At 30.0% G+C, this 24,472-nt stretch overlaps 1 protein-coding gene across 19 annotated transcripts in view; it reads left to right on the plus strand.

Moving 5' to 3' along the window:
- Positions 1–21,347, plus strand: part of Mhc (myosin heavy chain) — a 46,945-nt gene extending 25,598 nt beyond the window's left edge. For 18 of the 19 annotated variants that reach the window (XM_074250242.1, XM_074250241.1, XM_074250244.1 and 15 more), the window contains 11 exons: positions 537–800; positions 2,531–2,740; positions 4,460–4,833; positions 5,822–6,334; positions 7,582–7,660; positions 10,161–10,890; positions 10,969–11,330; positions 11,490–11,885; positions 12,271–12,615; positions 17,759–18,007; positions 20,939–21,347. In XM_074250242.1, the coding sequence (XP_074106343.1) occupies positions 537–800; positions 2,531–2,740; positions 4,460–4,833; positions 5,822–6,334; positions 7,582–7,660; positions 10,161–10,890; positions 10,969–11,330; positions 11,490–11,885; positions 12,271–12,615; positions 17,759–18,007; positions 20,939–21,022 (3,606 nt within the window). In that variant the 3' untranslated portion in view covers positions 21,023–21,347. Of the gene's footprint in view, positions 1–536; positions 801–2,530; positions 2,741–4,459; positions 4,834–5,821; positions 6,335–7,581; positions 7,661–10,160; positions 10,891–10,968; positions 11,331–11,489; positions 11,886–12,270; positions 12,616–17,758; positions 18,008–19,849; positions 19,907–20,938 lie in introns of all 19 variants that reach the window. The other variant, XM_074250251.1, reaches the window with a different exon arrangement.
- Positions 21,348–24,472: the final 3,125 nt, after the last annotated feature.

Here is a 24,472-nt window from a genome sequence, read left to right on the forward strand (position 1 = left end):
TATAGTATTAAGTTTTTGAGTGTTTTTATTATTAATAACAACGAAGGTTTGAAAATAAAAAATGCTTCAACGCATATTTTTTCACTTATTTTGTTATGATTTTGGATGAGTCTAATAAATTTATTTTAAAGTACTCAACAATATAAAATAGTAAATAATACAAAATTAGATCGACAATGCTACCATAAATGTTATATAAAAAAAAGTTTAATTCAAAATAAAAAATCTTACTCTACTTTGAGTTGTAGTTTAAATGTCACTCTATTGGTGACATTTATCATTTTTTTATGGTGGTATTATCATTTTTCCCTAATTATAAATACTGATTGAAAAGAATTGAGAAGCGTTCGCTCCATGCAAACTGTATATCTACATAAACGAACAAAAGAATTGAAATTATTGAAAAGAATTCGAACTTCATCATTTTTAATTCTTTTTAATCAATATTTTTAAACAGGGTTATTATCATTGTTATATTGTTGAGTACACAATAGATGTTCAATTTTTTTTAATTTATATACAATACATTTTTATAGGTATTCTTCCGTGCTGGAGTATTAGGTCAAATGGAAGAATTGCGTGATGAACGTCTTAGTAAGATTGTTTCCTGGATGCAAGCTTACATGCGTGGTTATTTGGCCCGTAAAGATTTCAAAAAATTACAAGAACAACGTCTGGCTCTTCAAGTTGTTCAGCGTAATCTGCGAAGATATCTTAAACTTCGTACATGGCCATGGTGGAAATTGTGGCAGAAAATTAAGCCTATGCTTAATGCGACTCGAATTGAAGATGAACTAGCGGTAAGTGATAATTTCTATATTTAAGCATTGAATTTATTGCTACAATTTTTAGTGAGAGTGTGCTTACTTACTCAAAAAATAGTATATTACATTCCTAGGACAGTAAAATAAGAAAAGTCTCAAATCAAATGTGCTTGTTGGCCGTGGCAAAGCCGAGGTCGACAAACATGTGGTCTGAGGCTTTACTTTTTACTAGTCAAGGTGTGTATACTATTTTTCTGCTCAATGTAGCTGGAATGTGGCAACTTCGCTTAGCGTAGCGGCCAGAAAGTTGTCACATTTCGGTCGGAGGGCAGAACAGACTGTAAGATAACATTAAATTGTTTTAACTTTTATTAAATTTTATGTTAGGCTGTAAATTGTTTTTATATCGAAGAAAAGTTTATGTTTGACCAAATATCATTAGATCTGGTTATTTGTTGTTTAATTATATCTGGTCAAACATGACCATTGATCTTTATGAAAGCTCCTTAACGATTACGCATTATTATTCAATTATTCTTCAATTATAATTGAATGGTTAGAGCTAAAAGTCTAAAATTAAGAACTCAGAAAATCGGAAAAGTAAGGCAATAGTATGAGTGGAGAGAATTTAACGTAGAGGGTAGGTACATTATTCGAGTTTTTAGATATTTTACTGTACTTGAAATTTGGCTATGTCTAAACATATTTGATAACCGATCAGATATATGGTTATTCTAAAAAAAATTATCTTCCCTTTCTCTTTATCTATTTGTTAAACGTAGTTCAATTACAATTTATTGAAAATTTCATTAATTAAATTTTCTGAATTATTTTTTAAGAACACTTCGATTGAAATTTCTAAAACATACATTTTTTTTAAGGTCTATTAAGTAACTTTTGTTAATTTCGTAATATTTAAACAATTTACAACCTTACATTTATCTGTTATTTCTTTATTTAATACGTTGATCAAAATTTTTTGAATTATATCTTAATTAATGTAAAAATTCGTTCAGCTATTGCATAAAAATTTTTATTGTTTCAAAAACTACACTCGTTAATTTTTTAAATTACTAATTTTTTCCTAAATTAAAACATTAAATAATCGAAAATTAAGATAATTAAACGGGCGCCTTTATTATAAAACGAATATTAAAAATGATTTTCAATTAATTATTAGTTAACAAAAGTTATTGTACATGATGAGAATAGTATTTTATTTTATCTTCGAACGTATAATAGTAACTTTTTAATATTTTTTAGATTTTTGATGTAACGATTGAACTGATTAACATATCTCAAGCTATTTAATGGAATGATATCTGATACTTTGTACTTTCGAGTTTGAGTTATTTTTGTCGATTTTAATAATCTAAAATTAGTTTCAAGTAGTTTACCTACAATCTATTAATATTCAAATAAGATTATATCATGGAACATAACGACAAACTCGTAGTGGGGTAATAATTTTGCCAGTCTGTAAAGAAAGAAAAAAAGGAAGTAACCTACCTATGATAGTTTTGGTTTGAAGTGCGCAGTATTAATTTAGTTGAGTCAAAGTTACGGATGAGATTATTTCTCCTATTACCTCGGAAAAAAATAAATTAAAAAAAAGTTAATCTTGTTGTTTGATAATTTTAATTTAGCTGCAAGAATATTTGTTAAATAAATTAAATAATATAATGAATCTCGACGATAACAATGTTTCTTCTGTTTCTAAACCTGAAATAAACGACAATAAAGTTATAATTAATACAAATCCTCAGGAATTACAAGAAAGAGCTCGTACTGCTCAAGAAAACTTCGAACGTGAAGAAAAGATGCGCAAAGAACTTGAAGTTCTTAACGCTAAACTCCTTACCGAAAAAACTGATCTTCTCCGACAACTCGATGGTGAAAAAGGTTCTTTGACTGAATATCAAGAAAGAGCAATAAAACTAGCAGCCCAGAAAATGGACTTGGAATCACAACTATTGGTATGTATCTAAGACTTTTTTATCTGTAGCTTTTATGAATCTCTACATTTCTTATGGACATCAAATAAAATTGTGCTGTTTATAAAATATTTTTTCTGAATTCTAATGTGATAATAAAGTCTTATAGTTAATCAAATACACATTAATAAATACAATTAATGAAAATTTATTGGAAACATTTTTTAAAGAAACGTAGTGTGGATTTCTAGTCTATTTAGTTTCGGTACTTCATACTTGCTTATTTAATTTTTGATTGTTTTTTGACTATCGTTAATCGCTTCTGCCTATGCCAAAATTCTCTCATAATTGTTTATGTATAAAAGATCGATGCTACATGGAAAAAAGTAAACTGTAACAAATAATAGTCGATTTATAAGAAGTAATGATCAACTGCTAAAAATTACCATTTCAAACAGTAAAATCGTGACTTTAATAATCACTATGCAATATTTAACATTTAAATGCTACAATTTATTCTTTACATGGAAAAAACAACTATTTTAAACAGTTATATTCCCTACGTGAATGTCGAAAATGCTAAAGTATAATAATTAAGGATTTTGATTTTGATATTTATCATTTCGTTCCTAAAAAAATATTCACATGATATGTAAAAAGTACAAAATACAGTTACTAAATATCCAATACGACCAACGTCAATATTTATAAAGTAAAATGGTAAATTTTAAACGCAACGCTAAAAATGAAACTATAATTATTGATTTGCTTGGACTGGTGGAATATGTATTTTGAGAGTAGAATTTTTACTGTTTCAAATGTTAAATTCTCCCAGAGTGAGACCCCCTTCTCCTCATCTGAATTCCCCTTTCCCACATAGCATGAACTCTATAGTAAAATGGCAATTTTTACTATTTGAAACTGTAATTTTTTAAGATGAGAGAGCCGTCATTTTCTAGAGTGACCGCTATTAATCACTTATTTTCGATATTAAATTGTAAATTGTGGCTTTTAAGCTTTCTACATTAAGTTCTGTAATATTTATATTTTTGCCATCCCTATGTCCGCTTTAATGTTTGATCCTCTAAAAATTAACCGGAATCCGAGTGAATTTTACAGTTTACTTTTTTCCGTGTACATCTCAATTCTACTTATTCGATAGAATATCTCATGCCTTATTAAAATTACTCAATAAACGACTATTCTTCGCACATAATTCATAATACATGTACATGAGAATGGATGACGAATTACATGCTATAAATACTTTAAAAATCGAGTAAAAAAACCATTTAGATATCAAAATTTTTCCTTAATGATTCACACGCAGACTTATATTTATAGAAATTTTATTATAGATAGCTGGTATAAATATCTACTGGAATAGTACCAAAGTTTCCTTTCTTAATATTTTTAACTAGACGAATGAAACCAAAGTTATATATACTCATCTAATAACACAGGAAACCGTATGGTCTGTGAAATCTACTGAAAATAGTACAGGCTTATTTAGCGTTAATGAGCTAATCATATTCTCTCATTAATTTTAGCTGTACTTCTTTGAGAAATATAGTAAAGGTTCAGATTTCAATTGATTTATGTCTCTTAAGATATATATGATAATTATAAATTTCACCGAATATTTGTTCTAAAAATTTTTTCTACTTGCCAAAGAAAATATGTAAATGTAGTAATTCTAATTTTATGTTTAGATATTTTTAATAGGCATTTGTTGTTATTAATTATATTTTTATTTTTTAGGATGTATCGGAAAGACTTCAACAAGAAGAAGACACACGGAATAACTTATTCCAAAATAAAAAGAAATTAGACCAAGAAATTTCAGGATTAAAAAAAGATATTGAAGATCTCGAATTAGCTATTCAAAAATCTGAACAAGATAAAGCTACTAAAGATCATCAAATAAGAAATTTGAATGATGAAATAGCTCATCAAGATGAGCTTATTAACAAACTCAATAAAGAAAAGAAGAATCAAAGTGAAATCAATCAAAAAACCGCCGAAGAACTTCAAGCAGCTGAGGATAAAGTTAACCACCTTAACAAAGTGAAAGTGAAACTTGAACACACTCTCGATGAATTGGAAGATACTTTAGAACGTGAAAAAAAACTTCGGTAATTAGTATTTTATAACTTAATTTACATTTACATATGAATATAGTTAGGTATATTAGTATTAAATATTCGACATAAAGAAATTGATTGAATTTGCTATCTCCAGACGCAGTAAAATCTTCTGAAGTTTTTCATAGATTTGGCAAAAGATTTAACAATTTAAATACAATCATGCTTATAAATCACTTGAACATACTTAAAAGTATACTGTCAATTTTTGATAACGTAATAAAATACAAGACTATTAATATCTCAGTCACTCATTATCACATAAAAAATTGTAAGGTGTTTTCGAAAACTACCATAAATTATGTTCAAGAATCTGTTATCAGATAGATAGAATTATTACATTGTACAACAGTAAGAACTGCTTTTTACAATTTTTTCATCACAATATTACTGCCTCTCTCTATTTTACTGCGTTCAAATTTTTACTGTGCTCATATTCTTTCGATTTTCGCTCATAGATACCATAACATATTCTCAACTTTTTATAATAACTGCGTATCTCTTGCGGCTATGGACCGACTTGTGCTTCATGTACTCCATTTACCCCATTCCTCACCTCTTTCTAATGACTGTTAGAATAGTGACATGGGGAAACCACAGAGAAAACCCATGTCAGTACAAGTCGGCTACCGGAGCGATCCCCGATGGTTGGTGTTGGAACTATTTTAACAACCGTCGGGGCTCGAACCCTCGCCTCACGACATGATGTACGAACGAACTAATGATATAATGACTTAGCTTGCTCGGCCATCCTGCCGCTAAGAATCTGTTATCATTTTTTTTTTTATTTTTCTCTCCTCATCAAAAACTTTTTCCACTTTTGGTCAAAGTATTTACACTACAATTCAACCAATTAATCTTATTGAAATTCTTTTTGTATCTGTCAAAAAAATATTAACGAAACCTATAACAATAATTTCAAAATCACTGCAATAAAAATCTACCTATTAAAGATATACATTTATATTTTCGATTATAGCGCTGATGTTGAGAAAGGTAAACGAAAAACCGAAGGTGATTTGAAATTAACACAAGAAGCCGTAGCTGATCTCGAACGTAATAAGAAGGAATTGGAACAAACTATTCAGCGTAAAGACAAAGAGCTGTCTTCTTTGACTGCGAAACTTGAAGACGAGCAATCTCTTGTTGGTAAACTTCAGAAACAAATCAAAGAATTGCAGGCACGTATTGAAGAACTTGAAGAAGAAGTTGAAGCAGAACGACAAGCTCGAGCTAAAGCCGAGAAACAAAGAAGTGATTTGGCACGTGAACTTGAAGAATTGGGTGAACGCCTTGAAGAAGCTGGTGGTGCTACATCCGCACAAATAGAACTTAACAAGAAGAGAGAAGCAGAACTTAGTAAGCTTCGAAGGGATCTTGAAGAGGCTAATATTCAACACGAATCCTCTCTTGCTAGTCTTCGTAAAAAGCACAATGATGCTGTTGCTGAGATGGGCGAGCAAATCGATACTCTCAATAAATTGAAAGCAAGGTATTGATATTGATATTTATTAGTTTTTCAATATAAAAAAATAGTAAAACAGTTGACTCTATAGGCCATACCAATAACTTCTCGTTAATTTCAAATACAAAGCGCTTCCAATTTCACATTTTACGACGTTTTTAAGCTTTTTGAGCTCGAAAGTCTAGTTTGTATTTAGTAAAACATATTTTCCAAAATATTTAAGCTGCAATAACTTTCGGATTTATCGTAGTAAAGAGAACTTTACCAAAATTCTCAGATAGAAATCGAATCTGGGAAATGATTGAAAAGTTATATTAAAAAGCCATGTTTTTTTGATTTTTTAAATTTAGATATATCTCAAACAAATCACTCGACTTTGATGCGGTTTGCAGCAATCGACGTTATTCTTTTAAGTAAAAGAAATAACTAGATCATGAAATTGATTAAAATAAGGATTTCGAAGTAATTCCAAAAAAACCATTTTTTGAAAATTAGAAAAACATAAAGTTGTGAGGTTTTTTCAAAATCTGCTGTACTTATTCGATCGAAATTCACAAAAACTGTAAGTTCAGCAAGGCCTTTTGAGATGCCGCGAACTGCTTCTCTAACGGACACTCCGTAACAAAGTTATGAGATGTTTATACATGTTCACACACACACACACACACACACACACACACACACACACACACACACAAAACCACGCGCGCATGCATACAGACATCATCGCCAAACTCGCCACCGCAGCTTCATACGAAACGTTGAGATCTAATGAAAACTCGATTTTCGAAAGTCGAACCAAAATCACTAACTTTTTACTTTTGAAAATTAATCATTTTCATAACGGAAAGTTAAAAATCACTTTTATAATTTTTATTAAATATTTAGTGAAAAATAAATAAGTTATTACCGAAGGTATATCAGTATAGTTATTCATTGTACTCGGAATTAGTAAAATTAAACTATTAGATGTACTTTTAATTTGAATACATTTTTCATGCATTAGAGCAGAAAAAGGTCGACATGACATCCATGCGGAATTGAATAGCGCTCGTGCAGCAATTGATCAAGTTGCAAGAGAAAAGGTATAATAAAATTGCACTCTTCTGGTGTATTGAACATTAGTGCAATCAATTGAAAATATCTCTGAAATTTGACTACGTACCTAACATTATTTCGCCTGTATACTCAATATTATTTAATTATTCTATAAATGCATCTCATTGTTTACTCATTGACTATCACTTGATGTTTTGTGTTCTTACATTTAATAGGACCGAAAAAGAAAAAGTTCAGTACTTTACAGAACTTAATGATCTTCGCGCATCAGTCGATCACATAAGTAATGAAAAGGTAAATTTTCTCTTTCGCATATCGCAGCAAAATCAAAGTTTTCATTAAGCAAAACATTAATAATAACTGCTTCTTTTAAGTTAATAAAATTTTATTATTTAAAGCTTTATGACAATCGTTGAAATTGAATTTATTTTTCTGCTTATTTTTAGTGATATAGTAATCGGCAGTTTAAGACGCTTACTGAAATAATTCACAAAATATTTTTCCTCACAGATTTAATTATGGTATAAGTTTTATTTATTGTATCATTTTTGCTTAGTTTTATAGTAACAAAAACTTACAATCAAATCTATTCTTGTACTTTATAAACTCTAGAAATTTAAAACTTTTGTTAATTTACCGGTTTATTTGTATATATTAATGTTACTGAATTTTCAAGAAGTTTTTTTAAATTTCAAAGTTAAAAATTAAATTATAACGACAACTTGACCGAAATAAATTTTTTTTCATATATTTCAATTTTGACGATGAATTTTATTTGCAAGATACTGAAACAGCTAGTTAAAAAAGAAAACTTCTGTAACAAACTCGCAAAAAATGAAACTCAGGCTCCTAAAAAGTTTCTATTAATTATGATACTTAAATGAATCCGTTATAGAATATCATATACGTGGTTAATATATACACTTATCCGGGAAAAAATATAATAAATCTACGTGGATACATCTATATTTTTCCATGTTTTTAAGTATACAGAGATGGAGCCTGTAAAGCACATGTATAATTTTAGATGAATGTAGATGTAAAAAAATTTTACTGGTTATAGAGAGAATGAAATGTACGTAGATCAACGTACATCTAAGTAGATTTTTTTAAATCTGAGGAGATCTAGAAAATGGTGAGTCAGACTAACGTAGATGTAAAAAAAAGTTTTTGTCGGGTATTTACATATATCAAAAACTGAAAAGTTCGTGAAATGTCAAGTTTTATCAATTTTCAATGCAATTTAATTTTCACAGATTGTATTTTTTCTCCAATGCAATCATAATTGAATTTGAAATTTTTTATTATATTTTTTATATTTTATATTTGTTATATTATTAATATTACTATACAATTTGCATGCAATGTTATGTATATTACCTTAACATATTTTTATCTCACACCGATAATATTCAATTTGAATATCTGATTCTTGTTTATTTTTTTCCTTAATAATAGTGCCTGTTTCTATAATAGCGTAATAAGAACTAAGCATGCTGCAATGATACTATTAATTTAATAAATAATCGTTAGTGAGCTTTATTTGATATTTTTCATACAACTTATTTTTTTTTCTCATTAATTTGATTGGTTTTAGTAAAATTGATTCTCTAGCGGTTTCGGTGCCATCGATAAAACTTTGTAGAAACTCGTCCTAAATTCAGCGTAGTAAAGGAGTAAATAGGGAATAAACTCGGAGTATTCTGTGCAGTTGTGACACATAAAGACGATAGTGGGTCATTGGTATTTAATTGGGATCGTTGGGTATTTTACCTTATTTTTTTTTTTTTTTAAGACAATTTTGGGAACTGAAGAAAGAAAGGATAAAGTAAAAGGGAAGATCATACTCAGTGAAATTTTTTTCGGTAACCGAAAAAATATATCAGACAGCCCAGACCGGGAATCGAATCCGGACCGATTGGTTACGCGCTAAAGGTTCTACTGGTTAAGCTATCCAAAGCATTGTCTGTACCTACTATTCAGTCACCTAATAATAACCACCGAGTAATAAACACCACCGCTCATTTTACGGAAACCGATTAAAGATTTAAATTGCTTTATGTATTGATAAAATTCTAATTTTAGTTATGATAATATTGTTTCAGTGTATTATCAACTGTAAACTGTCAACAATTTTATTACGATGTCATTTTTTTATATGTCGTGTATTTCACAAATAAACTTTATAATACGATTATTAAATAACATATATTCTATATAGATAATTATATTTCAACTTGTTAATAAATTAAGTACAAGTCCACCGTAATTGAAAAATGATTTATTTGTTGTCATCTTGAGAAATCAAAATTAATTTTTATGCCCAGAAGTATTATTAATCGCAAGTAAACTTCACAATAACACTACCAAAATTCTGAAAAAACATCCGTGAAACTCTTATAAAACTCCGCAAAACATCGAAAGAAACTCGACAAAAATGCCAAAAAACTCCACAGCAACTCCGAAAATATTTGACAATAACGCTAGAAAAAGCTCCATAGCGACTCTGAAAAAACTCGTCAAAAACTTCTCGAAAACTCCAATAATATACTCTTGTGGCTCCGTGTCGTAACTGCACACAATTCTCCTTGCATACACCTCTAAAATTCCGTGTACACTCCGCTTATACCCCGATTAAACTCCGAGAGGGAGTATACTACATAATAACTCCGAGTAAGCTCCGAGTTTACGCTGAGTCGTTGAAACCGCTAGGGTTGTTAAAAAATATCAAAATATAACCCTAAAATAAATCCTTAAATATCGAAATAAATATCTCGTGACGATTCGTTTTTAGGCTGCTCAAGAAAAAATCGCGAAACAATTACAACACCAATTGAATGAAGCGCAAGGTAAATTAGAAGAACTTAATCGTACTGTTAACGACTTTGATGCCGCAAAGAAGAAACTATCTATCGAAAATAGTGATTTATTGAGGCAACTTGAAGAAGCTGAATCACAAGTTAGTCAATTGTCTAAAATAAAAATATCACTAACAACTCAACTCGAAGATACAAAACGGCTTGCTGATGAAGAAAGTCGTGAACGAGCTACCTTGCTTGGTAAATTCCGTAATCTCGAACATGACTTGGATAATATCCGAGAGCAAGTTGAAGAAGAAGCAGAAGGAAAGGCTGATCTTCAAAGACAGTTAAGTAAAGCAAATGCTGAGGCTCAACTCTGGCGAAGCAAATATGAATCCGAAGGCGTTGCAAGAGCTGAAGAGCTTGAGGAAGCTAAACGAAAGCTTCAAGCTCGATTAGCTGAAGCTGAAGAAACTATTGAATCTCTGAATCAAAAGGTTATTGCCCTAGAAAAAGTCAAACAGCGTCTGGCTACTGAAGTTGAAGATCTACAAATTGAAGTTGATCGTGCTACTGCAATCGCCAATGCGGCTGAGAAAAAACAAAAAGCTTTTGACAAGATCATTGGTGAATGGAAACTTAAAGTTGATGACTTGGCTGCAGAACTTGATGCTAGCCAAAAAGAATGTCGCAATTACAGTACAGAGCTATTCCGACTTAAAGGTAAATATATATAATTGTTATAACTCTATTTTCTATGTTTTATTGAATAACAAAATCTTATTTATTAAAATCAATTAGGTGCGTATGAGGAGAGCCAAGAACAATTGGAAGCTGTTCGTCGGGAAAACAAAAATCTCGCCGATGAAGTTAAAGACTTACTTGATCAAATTGGTGAAGGAGGCCGAAACATTCATGAAGTTGAAAAAGCAAGAAAACGGTTAGAAGCCGAAAAAGATGAATTACAAGCAGCTTTAGAAGAAGCAGAAGCTGCTTTGGAACAAGAAGAAAACAAAGTTTTGCGTTCTCAATTAGAGCTTAGTCAAGTAAGACAAGAGATAGATCGTCGCATTCAAGAAAAAGAGGAAGAGTTTGAAAATACAAGAAAGAACCACCAACGTGCTTTGGATTCGATGCAAGCATCTCTCGAAGCGGAAGCTAAGGTATGTAGTAGTTAAAACATATTATAACAAAATTTTATGTAAATTCTAATATGAGTGTCTCTACAAAAAGCAGATTTTTAAAGAAATCTACCCAAAAACGTTCATAAATAGCTGAATATAAGATAAAACTGTCATCAATATTATGATTTTTCGTTACAGGGCAAGGCTGAAGCATTGCGAATGAAGAAGAAACTTGAAGCTGATATAAATGAATTAGAAATTGCTTTAGACCATGCCAACAAAGCAAATGCCGAAGCACAAAAAAATATAAAACGATACCAACAGCAATTAAAAGATGTTCAAACAGCTTTAGAAGAAGAACAGCGTGCCCGAGATGAAGCTCGTGAACTTCTTGGAATTTCAGAGCGGAGAGCTAATGCACTTCAGAATGAACTGGAAGAAAGTCGTACGCTTTTAGAACAAGCTGATCGTGGTCGTCGCCAAGCAGAGCAAGAGCTAGCCGATGCTCATGAACAACTTAATGATCTCAGTGCCCAGAATGCTTCAATTTCGGCTGCCAAGAGGAAACTAGAAGCTGAACTCCAAACGCTCCACGTAAGTTAAATTTCCTTTTTCAATTTTTAAATTTACTTTCGCGGACTAATATTTTTTGAATAGTAACAACATTTTACCTTATTGAGTTACAAATTTTGTTTTATCATAATAATTAATAATTGTATTATAGCTAATTTAAGCTAATTTTTACTTTTTTCTATGACGTGCTATTTCAAAATTAATATCTTTTAAGTAATCAAGTGTAATAACGTTGTTCATTTTTTTTATACACTAGAAAAAGGGTATTTTTTAGCATGATCTAGTTTTAAATAAAAATTGTAAATTCATTGAAAGACCAAAAAAACGGTAGATTATTTGTGTAGCTTCAAGATAATGATTAAAATCTCTCATAATCAGAAAACTAACTTTTTTTTTCTATTAACAGTCCGACTTAGATGAACTTCTTAATGAAGCTAAAAACTCCGAAGAAAAAGCTAAGAAGGCAATGGTAGATGCTGCTCGACTGGCAGATGAGCTCAGAGCTGAACAAGATCATGCACAGACACAAGAAAAACTACGTAAAGCATTAGAAGCTCAAATTAAAGAATTACAAGTAAGACTTGATGAAGCTGAAGCAAATGCTCTGAAAGGTGGTAAAAAGGCTATTCAAAAATTAGAACAACGAGTACGAGAATTAGAAAACGAATTAGATGGAGAACAAAGAAGACACGCTGACGCACAAAAGAACTTGCGTAAAGCTGAACGTCGCATCAAAGAACTGAGCTTCCAGGTAAATTACCTTTGCTATAGTTATAACTTATTCCACAAGGGCAAAAAATTTTACGGTGTATTGATAAATTTCTTAATTATTATGATTTTTTATGAATTTTTGTAATAATTTAATAACAAACGAAATTATTACAATACTTTTACTTTAAATTACGCGCATGACTGACCAATTTGAGATCTAAAATACAGTGATAATGGTTTTGTAGCTCCACCTACTATCATATATTGAAATTCTAAACTAAAGACCAACTACTTATGGGCGCTAAGTTCAGTATTTAGTATACTAACTACTTAAGTGGTAGAATGACATGATTAAGTAGTGTCAACTTCGAAATAAGAAAATTCGCATTAAATTTGTAAAATCTCTCATAGAATCGAAAACAGGCGCAATCAAAAATTTTCAAAGTTGCGATATATTAAATAATTGTTAAGACCTAATAATCTTTTGTAATATATTCATAACTGATAAAAAGGAACTTATTGACAATGGTGTAATGTGTTAGTGTCTTAGCAATAATAAAAAAATATAGAGCTAAATATGTGAGGAGGTTATATTTATATATGATTACAGGAAATAGAGACACGTTGTTTCACGCCATACCATATGTTGGACGTGTACTTGGCGCGAGACACTATCGTATCTCTGAATTTCCCCATAAAACATTCTATCGCAAGACTTGCACAAACCTGCTCAAAAGTTCGATAGTTGCTAGCGTCAAAATCTACCTATGAGCCTTACTGCAGATACTTGAAACATATCATAAGCTCAAGCCTTGCGCAAAGATTTTGGTGATGTTATATACTCAATTCTACAGACAGACTTGCGCTAGAAGCATGCTGAAAAGGCTTGCGCAAGGCTTAGATTCCCAATTCTCTTGCGTAAGATACTGTGAGCAAGTTATACATTACTCTTAAATCAGCTTCTTGCGGTATGATCTAAGACAAGGCAGATACGTTGTAAAAGATTTGCCTTCTGTCCAATTGGCCCCTAATTAATTAACAAAACTAAAAAATGAACAACAACCAGAATAATTAATAGGGCGTCACCAGGTTATTATCACGGTTCCTGGAACCGGTCTAGAGCTGAGAACTTATCTTAGGGTTAGAGAGAGTGGAGGAAGGTGCTGTTGAATGATAAATAATTAATTAATAACCTGATCAGTATTCATTAATAATAAAAAATTTATGAACTTTAATCACTCACTCACTCACACTATAATTAACTTATTATCTAGCGATACGGAGAAATTAACTGCGAGACAAACAATATTTACAATGATACCTTTCCAAACGACAATACGATGGCTAGCTGGGGATGTTCTAACGGACGGTCTCCCATAGCCTGTTTATAACTAGTTGGGCTTTTTCTAATAAACGGTTTCTCACACCTGCTTAAAACTAATTGGGCTTTTTATATCGACCGGTCTCCCATACTGCTTAAAATTAAACTTTACAAGTCCACGGGACTACCAATACTAAACACTATTAACATTCTCTATTACACATGGCCCGTACAAATCTTCACACACATAACCCACACTTGGCTAAATTAACTTCACTTTTATTATAAAATTTATAATAATTCCCACATATTAAATTAACTTTAAAAATTTTCAAATAAAATATTCAGTTATCAGTTGTAACTAACTCACAATATTTTCAAATTAATAAAGTAGTTCTGAAATAACTCTGAGCTTAATATTCAATTCCAACAATTAGTTAATTATGAATAAATTCTTACTAAATTTCCACAATATGATTGACTAAAAAAATCTCATGAGCTTAAGCTCTAATTCGCAGTACCGTATTAATCTCAACAATTAAATTTCAGAACTAAATTATAAATCATTATCTAAATTAATTTATTATAAATAATTTGCATTTGATAAAATCAGTAATTATAACGCGTCATAACAAAAATTGACAATATAATATTTTATAATATAAATTGATTCAAGTAAAATAATTCCAAAATAATATTCAATAAATTCCGTTGCAAAAATATTCAACCATATAAATCGACAAGAGTCGGCGTTCGTAAAATGGACGCCAAATATCCACTAGCTTGTTAGTTTTGACCTGGGGTGTAGATTTTAACTACGATGTAAAATATCTACTGACGCTCGATCAAGAATTCGTGAGAAGACACTTGTCGATTTTTCTCAAGTGTAAAAATAAATCAATAGTTTACCGAATTAATTGATTCTAAAAATTAACTCAATCAATAAAACAATTCTAGATATTAAATAAATTAAATTGATTAATTTCCATTATTTACAATTCTCACTACGAATGTTACAAATGATTTTTCACCTCAAAGTCGACTGAATGACTCTCGGGTATAAATCCTCATGAAAATCACTCAGTTCGAACTAACGAATATTAATAAATTATTGATTAAATAAATAAATAACTCTTGACGATTAATTAATCAAATAAAATTAGAAGAGGAGTAGTAAACAGAGTATTAGGTAAACCGCGGTCCACTTCCTTTTCACAGAGTAATTATTGATATCTTGACGAATAAAACGACGATCTAACTCATTGCTTGAGGATGAAGTCCTAGTTGTTGATGGCTTTCTTCGTCTCGTCACTACTCCGGGGATCGGTCCTTCTTGATTTTCCTTGCAACTTTGTCTGGCGGTCATATCACTTCTCCCTTTTGCATTGCACTGTTCACCCATAATAACCCATAATAACCCAAAACTACCCCTTCCTATTCTCTCTTTAGGCCCGAAGATCGAGATGCGCCAGTGCTGCGTCGAACAAATATCGATATCAATTTAGGGTAATTTTACGCTGTTACAACGTAGATGACGACGCTTGTGTCTATGGGTTTTGCTCAAGGCTCTAGGTCAGAAATCTTGCTCAAGCACGTGTTACTTGGGTCAACCACTGGAAGTACTAAAGTATTGTCATAATAATACTTAAGATAAAAATGATCTATATGGTTTATTCTATGTTGAACTGACCAATAATTAAAATTGACCCTATTCAATTTTTAAGAAATTTCGTGGGAAGTTTTGCTTGATTAGGATAAAGGTTGAGTAAATAAATTGAGCTTGATTAGAAATTTTATATGGAAAATATTGATGAGCAAAAACAAACAAAAAATGATATTTTCATCAATTTATATTCAATTTCCATTGAACAATTCATATCACTTAAAATTTTTGGCGTCAACAACTGGAAATTAAGTAGAAAAAAAAGGACAAATTACAAAATATATTATACGTTCGACTAAAGATATTCTCAAAGAAATAAGTTCTTCTACGTTCTTTCTAAAATTTTGAATGTACACACTTATAAGTGTCTTGTATGCGTAGGAATTATTTTCAATCCCTGTTTAAAATTTCCAATAGGATCCCATCAAAAGCGACAAAAGCTCCTTAGAAACTCATAAATTTTATTGGTTTTTATGTGGCTTTTGTCGCTTTTGATGGGATCTTATTGGAGCTTTTCAACAGGGATAGCCCTTGCGATGCTAAATTTACAAATATTTACTGTTAAAGTTTGCACACTTAACACGCAAGCCCTATTTCCATCGTTGCTGATCCAAACATTTTATTCAATATCAATGGTAATTTTTTACGATCGTTTTAAAAAGCTAAGGATCACTTATTGAAAATATAACTACTATGATTCGGAAAAAAACTATGACAAGCAGTGTTTGTTATGTAGTGAAAAATGTTAAACGTTAGCTACTTTCGATAATCTTCAATTTTTTTGTCATGATCCTACTACTCAAAGATAATGACTTGGCAACCGTACACAGCGCGGTTAGTTTTAAATAATTAACTAAAAAATTAAAAAATCAATCAAAATTAAAATAGTATTTTTATATTTCCATCGTAGATTTAATCCTGTCTATACTAAAAACGACAATACTGTACAGTATACGTAACTTTACCGTATTTACATAACGTATCTGCATAACTTTACTGTATTTCACAGTTGCAAAAAATGAAAGAAAATTTGATTCTTAAAATTCAAAGATTCACATTTTGAAAAAAAAAAATTAAAAAAACTGTTCTGAAAATTTCAGGATTTCTTAAGATCAGTTCGACATATTACATACACAATTTAACCAAAAAAACGTTGATCGTCAATTTTGACAATTTTCAAATATATATATATATATATATATATATATATATATATATATATATATATATATATATATATATATATATATATATATATATATTTCAACAGCTCCAAGTGTCTTCTTTCAAACAAACAAAAGGCCACTCCTGTATCTATAATATCGTTCGAAATATTACAAAAACAAAATTGAAAAACTGGGAAAATTGCGAAATTTTGAACTTGCATATCTTGTGAAAAAAATTTGTTTTTCCTTTGGCAGAACTTCGTTACACAATAAAAGAAAACTTCTGACCAAATTTGTCCAAATCGAAAGGAGTTGATTCCAACCATTTGTCGATTTGACATGGAATGACCCATATATATATATATATATATATATATATATATATATATATATATATATATATATATATATATATATATATATATATATATATATATATATTTCAATATCCTCTTTAAAACAAACTCAAGTACATTTTTGTAGCTATAATATTTTTCGAGTTATTCAAAAAATAAATTTGAAAAACTGAAAAAATAGTGACGTTTTGAATTTTTTGATAATTTTTAGAAAAAGTTAAAAAGTTTTTTTCCGTTGATAAAATTTCATCGGAATTGCAAGGATTACCATAGAATTACTGAATAATAGATTATATAGACAGTCGTTATCACTTTATTAGCATTTTTCACTAAAATATGATTATTTTACTGGACCTACCCCAGTGTGAAATTTAAAAAAAATCACAATTTATCTTATGTCGTCAGATATAGTTGGATCAAACATTCTTTCAAGAGATGAATGTTGTAGTTTAACGACTACTTGATGATCCCAAAATAATTTCGACTACTAATTTTCACGTGGATAGGGAGCTCTATAATAGTTTCTTGCGGTATATAACTGTGAAAATCTTCTATAAACAGAATTTCAATTTATCAGAGCTATTTTTACTATAAATAACTATACCTTGTTTTCAATTTAATCTAAAAAGAATTTTTCACATTATATATTATACAATTATAAATTTCCTTATCTACAGGCTGATGAAGATAGAAAGAACCACGAACGCATGCAGGATCTGGTTGACAAGCTCCAACAAAAGATTAAAACATATAAAAGACAAATAGAAGAAGCAGAAGAAATTGCAGCTCTTAACCTCGCCAAATTCCGAAAAGCACAACAAGAGTTAGAAGAAGCTGAAGAACGAGCAGACCTTGCTGAGCAAGCCATTACTAAATTTCGTACTAAGGGACGTGGAGGAAGTGCAGCCCGAGGTTTAAGCCCAGCGGTAAGAGATATAAATAATTAACTAATTCACTTTCGATTGATAAGTTTTTTTTTTCTTAAGGAAACAAATTAAAAGAAAAATTTTTTTTTAAATAGTACAAACTATTGACGTCTTGAAAACTACCATTCTTGGATAACATATTATCACTAAAATATTTTTTATAAATGTCGATGTTGAGATACTGAATAAATTAAAGAAATCATCAAACGTTTTATCCTAATTTAAATTACAATAATGAGAACTAAACAGAAAAATAAATTCAACAAATTTGAGCATTGATGTGGATGAAATGTAATTGAGAAGTCTACTATAGGTATCTCTATACTACAGGTATCTATATAGATACTAACATTGATAAATTCCAGTAATTTACTACAATATCATCAGTTTTTTTGATCAACAAACTTAAATTAAAAAAAAGAAAAAAATTTTAAAGTCACAAATTGATTCATTAATAGCCTGTTTTTTGTCTGAACATGATTATAGTAAATAAAACATAATTTAAAGTAAAAATTAATGGAAAAACATTTATTGAGATGAGAAAAAATGTTCTTACTTGTAATTTTAGCATTTCAATTTATAATTTTAATGTTAGATTAACTATCAAGTACTAAAGGACCCCACTAGTATAACCATTTAAAAAAAGGTAATTTAGGGAAATTTTTGATAAGAAAACTAATTTATATCAATACAGTGATTTTTTTTTTTTAATTGTCAGCTATATTTACACATGTTTCAAGTAATTAAACAAATTTTTTCGCATAGAAATCTTCAATACTCTTGTAATTATTGTGCATCCCCCTCGTGATCCAAATTAAAAAAAAAAAAGTTTCAATTTCCATTAAAAAATGCTTGAAAGTTTAGTTTTAAGAAAAACATACTTAAAGATAAAAGTAACATACCCCACTGACTAATAGAAAGCTTATTTCGAAGGCTATAATTTAAAAACTATTAAAGATACATACTTCAAAGTTTAATGTATTCTTCTTAGAAGTATAAACAATCAAAAAATTTAGCAAAGAAAAAATGATTTTTCAAAATTTCACTTCAGTAGTGTCCTTTAATGTTATATTTCAAACTTATATAATTTTAAATAGAGAGCTTTACGTCAAATCAGAAAATTTGAAAAAATTTAATATTCAAATGTCCCGCTGATTTCTTTTAATTTAGAACATTATTTTTGTCGACCTCTAAGGATTAAAAGTCGATTTTTTATTAGATCTTAACGTTTCAAAAAACTGTTTTGACTATTTTTGGAATTATATTTTTTTGGTATATGTGAGTGTGTGCAAGTGAGTAATTCAATATTCTTGAACGATTTGATCGGTTAACATGGGAATAGCAAAAATCAAAAGAGTTTTCCTTGAATGATATTTTCTGGAAATTTGATCTTAATTGGCTCGGTAGATATTAAAAAACTCTAAAATTATAATTTTTGAAAAAAAATGTTTTTATTTTTTTTTATAATTCTCAAACAAATAGACCAATTAATCCAAAACCTAAGTATCAGAGTCAAAAATTGATTACGGAGCATTTTATTTAATTGCATTCTACTAATTTCAATCGAAGAAAATTTGTATTTATAGTATTACAGTATAGCACATACTATTATATTTGGACGATTCAATTTTTTTCCCATTTGAAAGTAGAAATATTTCATTTTCTAAATAACCCAAATAATCCGCATTTAAAAATATATTTTAAAGAGTCTCAAGTGCTTATAAGAAAATTATCCGATTCTTGAAAATATGTAATTAATTCTTGAACGGTAGTTTTATAAAGTTTTGTACATACTATGATATCTTTCCGCACAACAACTAAACCATATGATATGACCCTTAGCCCCAGAAAGGTCGTAAACCTACAACGGCTTTGGAGTAATCTGCTGCCTTGGTTCATGTAAGTTCGTGTGTCATATAAATTTACAAATTATGTATACCTCATAAAAAGGCACACAGAACACGCATTTTCGTCTAAATAAACGTGTTTATTTAAGTGATATGTTGACCTTTACTATAATTTACTAGCCAACAGAAGAACCACAATTTTACAGAAATTTACTCATAACTGATTGATTAAATTAAAAAATTTTTACCTTACAAACTATTTACTTTTCATTTGTTTGAATACATACACTGAAAAAAAAAATTCACTTGATTTAAAGAAAAAGTTTTTGAACCGAGAAAATCATCTGAAAGAGTTTCATTGGCTTGAATCAAAATGAAAAATTCTTGAAACAAGAAAAATTTCTCAATTCAAGAATTTTTCTATTTAAATTAAGACAGTAAAGCAGCTCTTCAAAATGAATTTCTTGGTTCAAGATTTGTTCTCTTCAATAAATGATTTTATTTTTGAATCTATAATATACTTTACATAGTATAATTTTAGTTTAATAAAAACTACTACTATTTATGTTTTGATTTTTTTTCGATCATTCATTTAGTTTGAATTCCAAGACAGTTGAATTAGATTATAATCTCACTAAATTACTTTTTTTTTATTTATCATGAATTTCAGTAAATTATCGTCAATTTAATACTTAGAACGAGTTCACATAATGAAAATCATAACATTTTCTTAAGCTTACATTTTATCTGTATACACAAAACGTATCATTGTAGTAGTTATATTGATAAAAAATTTTTAATTCGTATTTTCTTTTCCCAATTATGATTCATTTACATATATGAAACACTCTAGAGATTTTTTAGATAAGATCCAAGATAATCGAATGAAATTGTGAATTATTCGAGAGCTAGATTTGAACACATGTATTAGAAAACAATTCAAAATTTAAGTAGTCAAAAATCCTTGTATACACTCCATATTTTTTTCATGAAAATTTCTAATTTAATGTTTTTTATTGATAAACTAAAGTATTGAATATATTTATATTGTTTATTATATTATTCGTAATTTTTTTTTGTTTAGCCATTTAGGTCTGTTATGAAACCTCAAATTGATGGATCTGCCTTTCCACCTCGGTTTGATCTTCAACCAGACGGTGATTTTTAAGCGAAATCTATAATGAATTCACTATCAAACGATGGGACATTAACTGTTCTAAGCGATATTCAAAATATTCCTTGATATTTATGAATGTATGATTAAGCACCCTAGAAAAATATTGTACGAGATTAGAGCAACTTATAGATATGAAATGAAATTTAAAAATGATTTTGTTAAAATAATAAATAATTCAGCTATAAAGTTAGGTGCACCCATAATAATTCTTATGATTGATTGACTCTGAATCGTATCTGAGAGTGCTTTCCTACAATAACGCTTCAATTTATAAATAAAAAATGTATTTATTAAAATAAATAAGCAAATCTGTGTACTTTTATTTGACTTAATTCTTCCCGATACTTTTTTAAGAACACTCATTAAAAACGATTAAAAAAATTTTTTCTTGAAATATTGTTTAAAATAAAAAAAAATTTCTTTCTACAGTTGAGTCTTATCGAGAAAATAGCGACATGATAAGCATAAGACCCAACGCTAATTTTTTTACAAATTTTCTGAACTCTCATAAGTATTGCAAAAGATTTCAATATGTCAACAATGATATTAGTTATAAATTATTGCGGATAAACTCATAAACCCAGATAACATGTGCTTGAGCAATATTCTTAGGTCAGAGCCTTGTGAAAAATTCATACTTGTTAGCGTTTCATCCTGCGTATGTATCTTGCAATGGCAAGATACGCATGGCTTGCTCAAGATCTGCACAAGATGCACGGTATATAGTACTTTGTGGCTTTCCAGCTCATTTCTTACACCGGAAACTTGCAGCAGATACTTGCGTATGACTTGAGAGACGAGAAAACCAGAGACAGTTGCTCCAAAAAAATGTATCTTGAGATTTTGTGCTAACCATTCACAAGAATTTTCAACATGCTTCTAACGCCAGTCTTTTTCTAGAATTGATTTAATAACTTTATCAGCGCACATACCAGAAATTTTAAATGTTCTTTCTTAATACTTAACAAATGCAAAAATTTTGGAGTACTCTTGGGGAGTAAACACAAGATCCAAATTCGTTTTCCGGTCCAAGCTGTCCAAATTATTTCTTCGGTAACCGAAAATTCTCACAGAGTAGGTAACCCCTTTCCCTTTATTCATATATCCCTAAGATTACTATTAAAATGGCATTCCCCTGTTACATGGGGAGAGCGGGAGACGAGTCAGGAACTCGTCGAGCAATAAATCATTAGTAAATAATACGGTCATTTCAACATTCTTAGTAGTGCGGCTGATTCTAGCATTTAATTCATTTAGTAGCTATACGCTTTCATCCCTGATAAGGTGAACAGGTTCTCTGAATGAGAGGTTTCATAGTTAGAATTGTTCGAAGAAAATGATGTATTATCTGTGCAGCCACTGAGCATACCCCCCTCCGGCTTTGTGGTAGCAGCGGAAAGTGAATTTGAGAAGGAGGCATCATTCCATTCGCAAATGAGCGATACTGTGCTACATAGGTGTCGATAGTATTGGTTATACATATTCGCTACACAGATTTAATTATGTTTCTCTTCCGATCCTCTTTTTGATTTAACTCAATTTAGTTAACTGTCCTGAATGTTTTTCAAAGTGCAGTCTTTAGAATCATGTTCTGTGCATTTGATGCAGTAAGGTGACATTCAACAATTAGCGCTCGGGTAACCGATTCGGTGACATCTGTTGTGCATGTAAACTTTGGACTTCCTCGATCTTCCTTAAGGTATAGATTGGAAGAAAAATTACTTCATGCATGTGAAAGACATAGTTTTACTACCGAGTGAGACAGATATACCAGTGATTTTATCTCACGTGGTACTAGCCATTAGTGCCTTCTGATCCGTACACGAAAAGAACAAAATGACACTGCATATCCTCGCATATTCTAGTTAGTGATATCTGGGTGAAAAAAATTTCAGATAATATCAAATATACTCCAGATTATACAAAATTATTTTTGTATTATACTCAGTGTTATCTCCGATTTGACCAAATAATTTTTCTGGTTATGACGCGTAAGATTACACTGGATATAATCCGAAAAAATATGCCGTATAATTTGTATTATACTCGATAGAATTTTGATTATACCCACGGTAACTCCGCTATTTTTTTTTTTATTATGTATTTTAAATATTAGGATAGTTAAATATTGTTTAAAATAATTATTACTAACAAAAAAAATATCTAAGGAGTTTTAAACCCTAATTTTTCCGATAGTTTGGGGCTAAAATATTTTTTTTTCTTTTCTTCTACTCTTTGAACTTACAAATGTTAGGCTAAGAATTTCAATAATAAAATTGCAATTCGGATTTCTAAATCAACATCGCAATGAATGAAATTATTCAAGATATGAAGTCATAATTTAAATATTTCTTTAGTTCGATTTTTTGAGCAACAAGTTGCACGATTTTAATCTTAATTAAGATTCTATAGAACGGTTATATAATATCCCAAGATCAAACTCCATAAGTACCGCTCAAATTACAGTAAATAAAAGACTCTCCTACCTGATATGAAAAATGCCGATGCTGAGTAACGTTTTATATTATTCTAAATAAACTTCATCAACTCTGTATTCATATATGTAGCTCAAAATGAAACGTAAAAGACTAAAATCTTAACCTGTAGCTGCAACTGTACGCACATCCGATCACCTGTGGTGACCAGCGGCAACTCTCCAATTCGACTAAACTCCAAGAAGTCCAAAACTCAACTTTTCTTAAAAGTGACTCACTCACAAACTAAAATTTCTATACTCAATTAATCCCCAAATATTTTAATCGCTAATCAAACAACTAAAACTCTGAGTACGGATATTCCTTTGGTGGATGCTCTCCAGGAACTGACTACGGCTCGGATCGAAAACAAAAACGTAACTTAAACCTTAACTAAAACTGATCCCATATGCTGTCGTCATGTTCTTCTACATCGGAGCGCTGTCATCTCAGCCAGACCTAGGCATTCCACCTGGAAGTCTCAAAGGGTTAGACTGGCGTCTAACATCAAACGAAACCGGGTGACTTATAGTCCCGCTCCGCGGTAACGCTGACTTACCCACGTACTCTGCAGCCTCAAAACTTAATACTTAAAATTCAAAACACAAAACTCAAAATAACTCAATGAAACCCTTAAAGGACTCGACCTCAATATTTTCCAAAAAGTTGATTCTAAAAACTGATTCTACTCTTAAAAATTCCAAAATCTCAACTGTAACTTTAACTCTCTAATTTCACTCTAAAACTGTAGCACCTCGTTACTCGGTATCAATACTCACTTAACTCACAAAACATTTATTTTTAATACTCAAAAAATATTTTCTATAATATTTGGCCTTGAAATATCGTGATGTTTATTTTAAATAGACCTAGGTCGTTAAAATAACGTCACAATACATACATACAGACATAAGGACATCATCGCGGAAACACTCAGGGAAGCTTACTAGGAACTCAAAACGTTGAG

Source organism: Cotesia typhae, unplaced genomic scaffold (genome assembly GCF_013202065.1).
Source record: "Cotesia typhae breed Kobodo isofemale line unplaced genomic scaffold, CoteBio_Ctyphae contig_56, whole genome shotgun sequence".
NCBI lineage: Eukaryota > Metazoa > Arthropoda > Insecta > Hymenoptera > Braconidae > Cotesia > Cotesia typhae.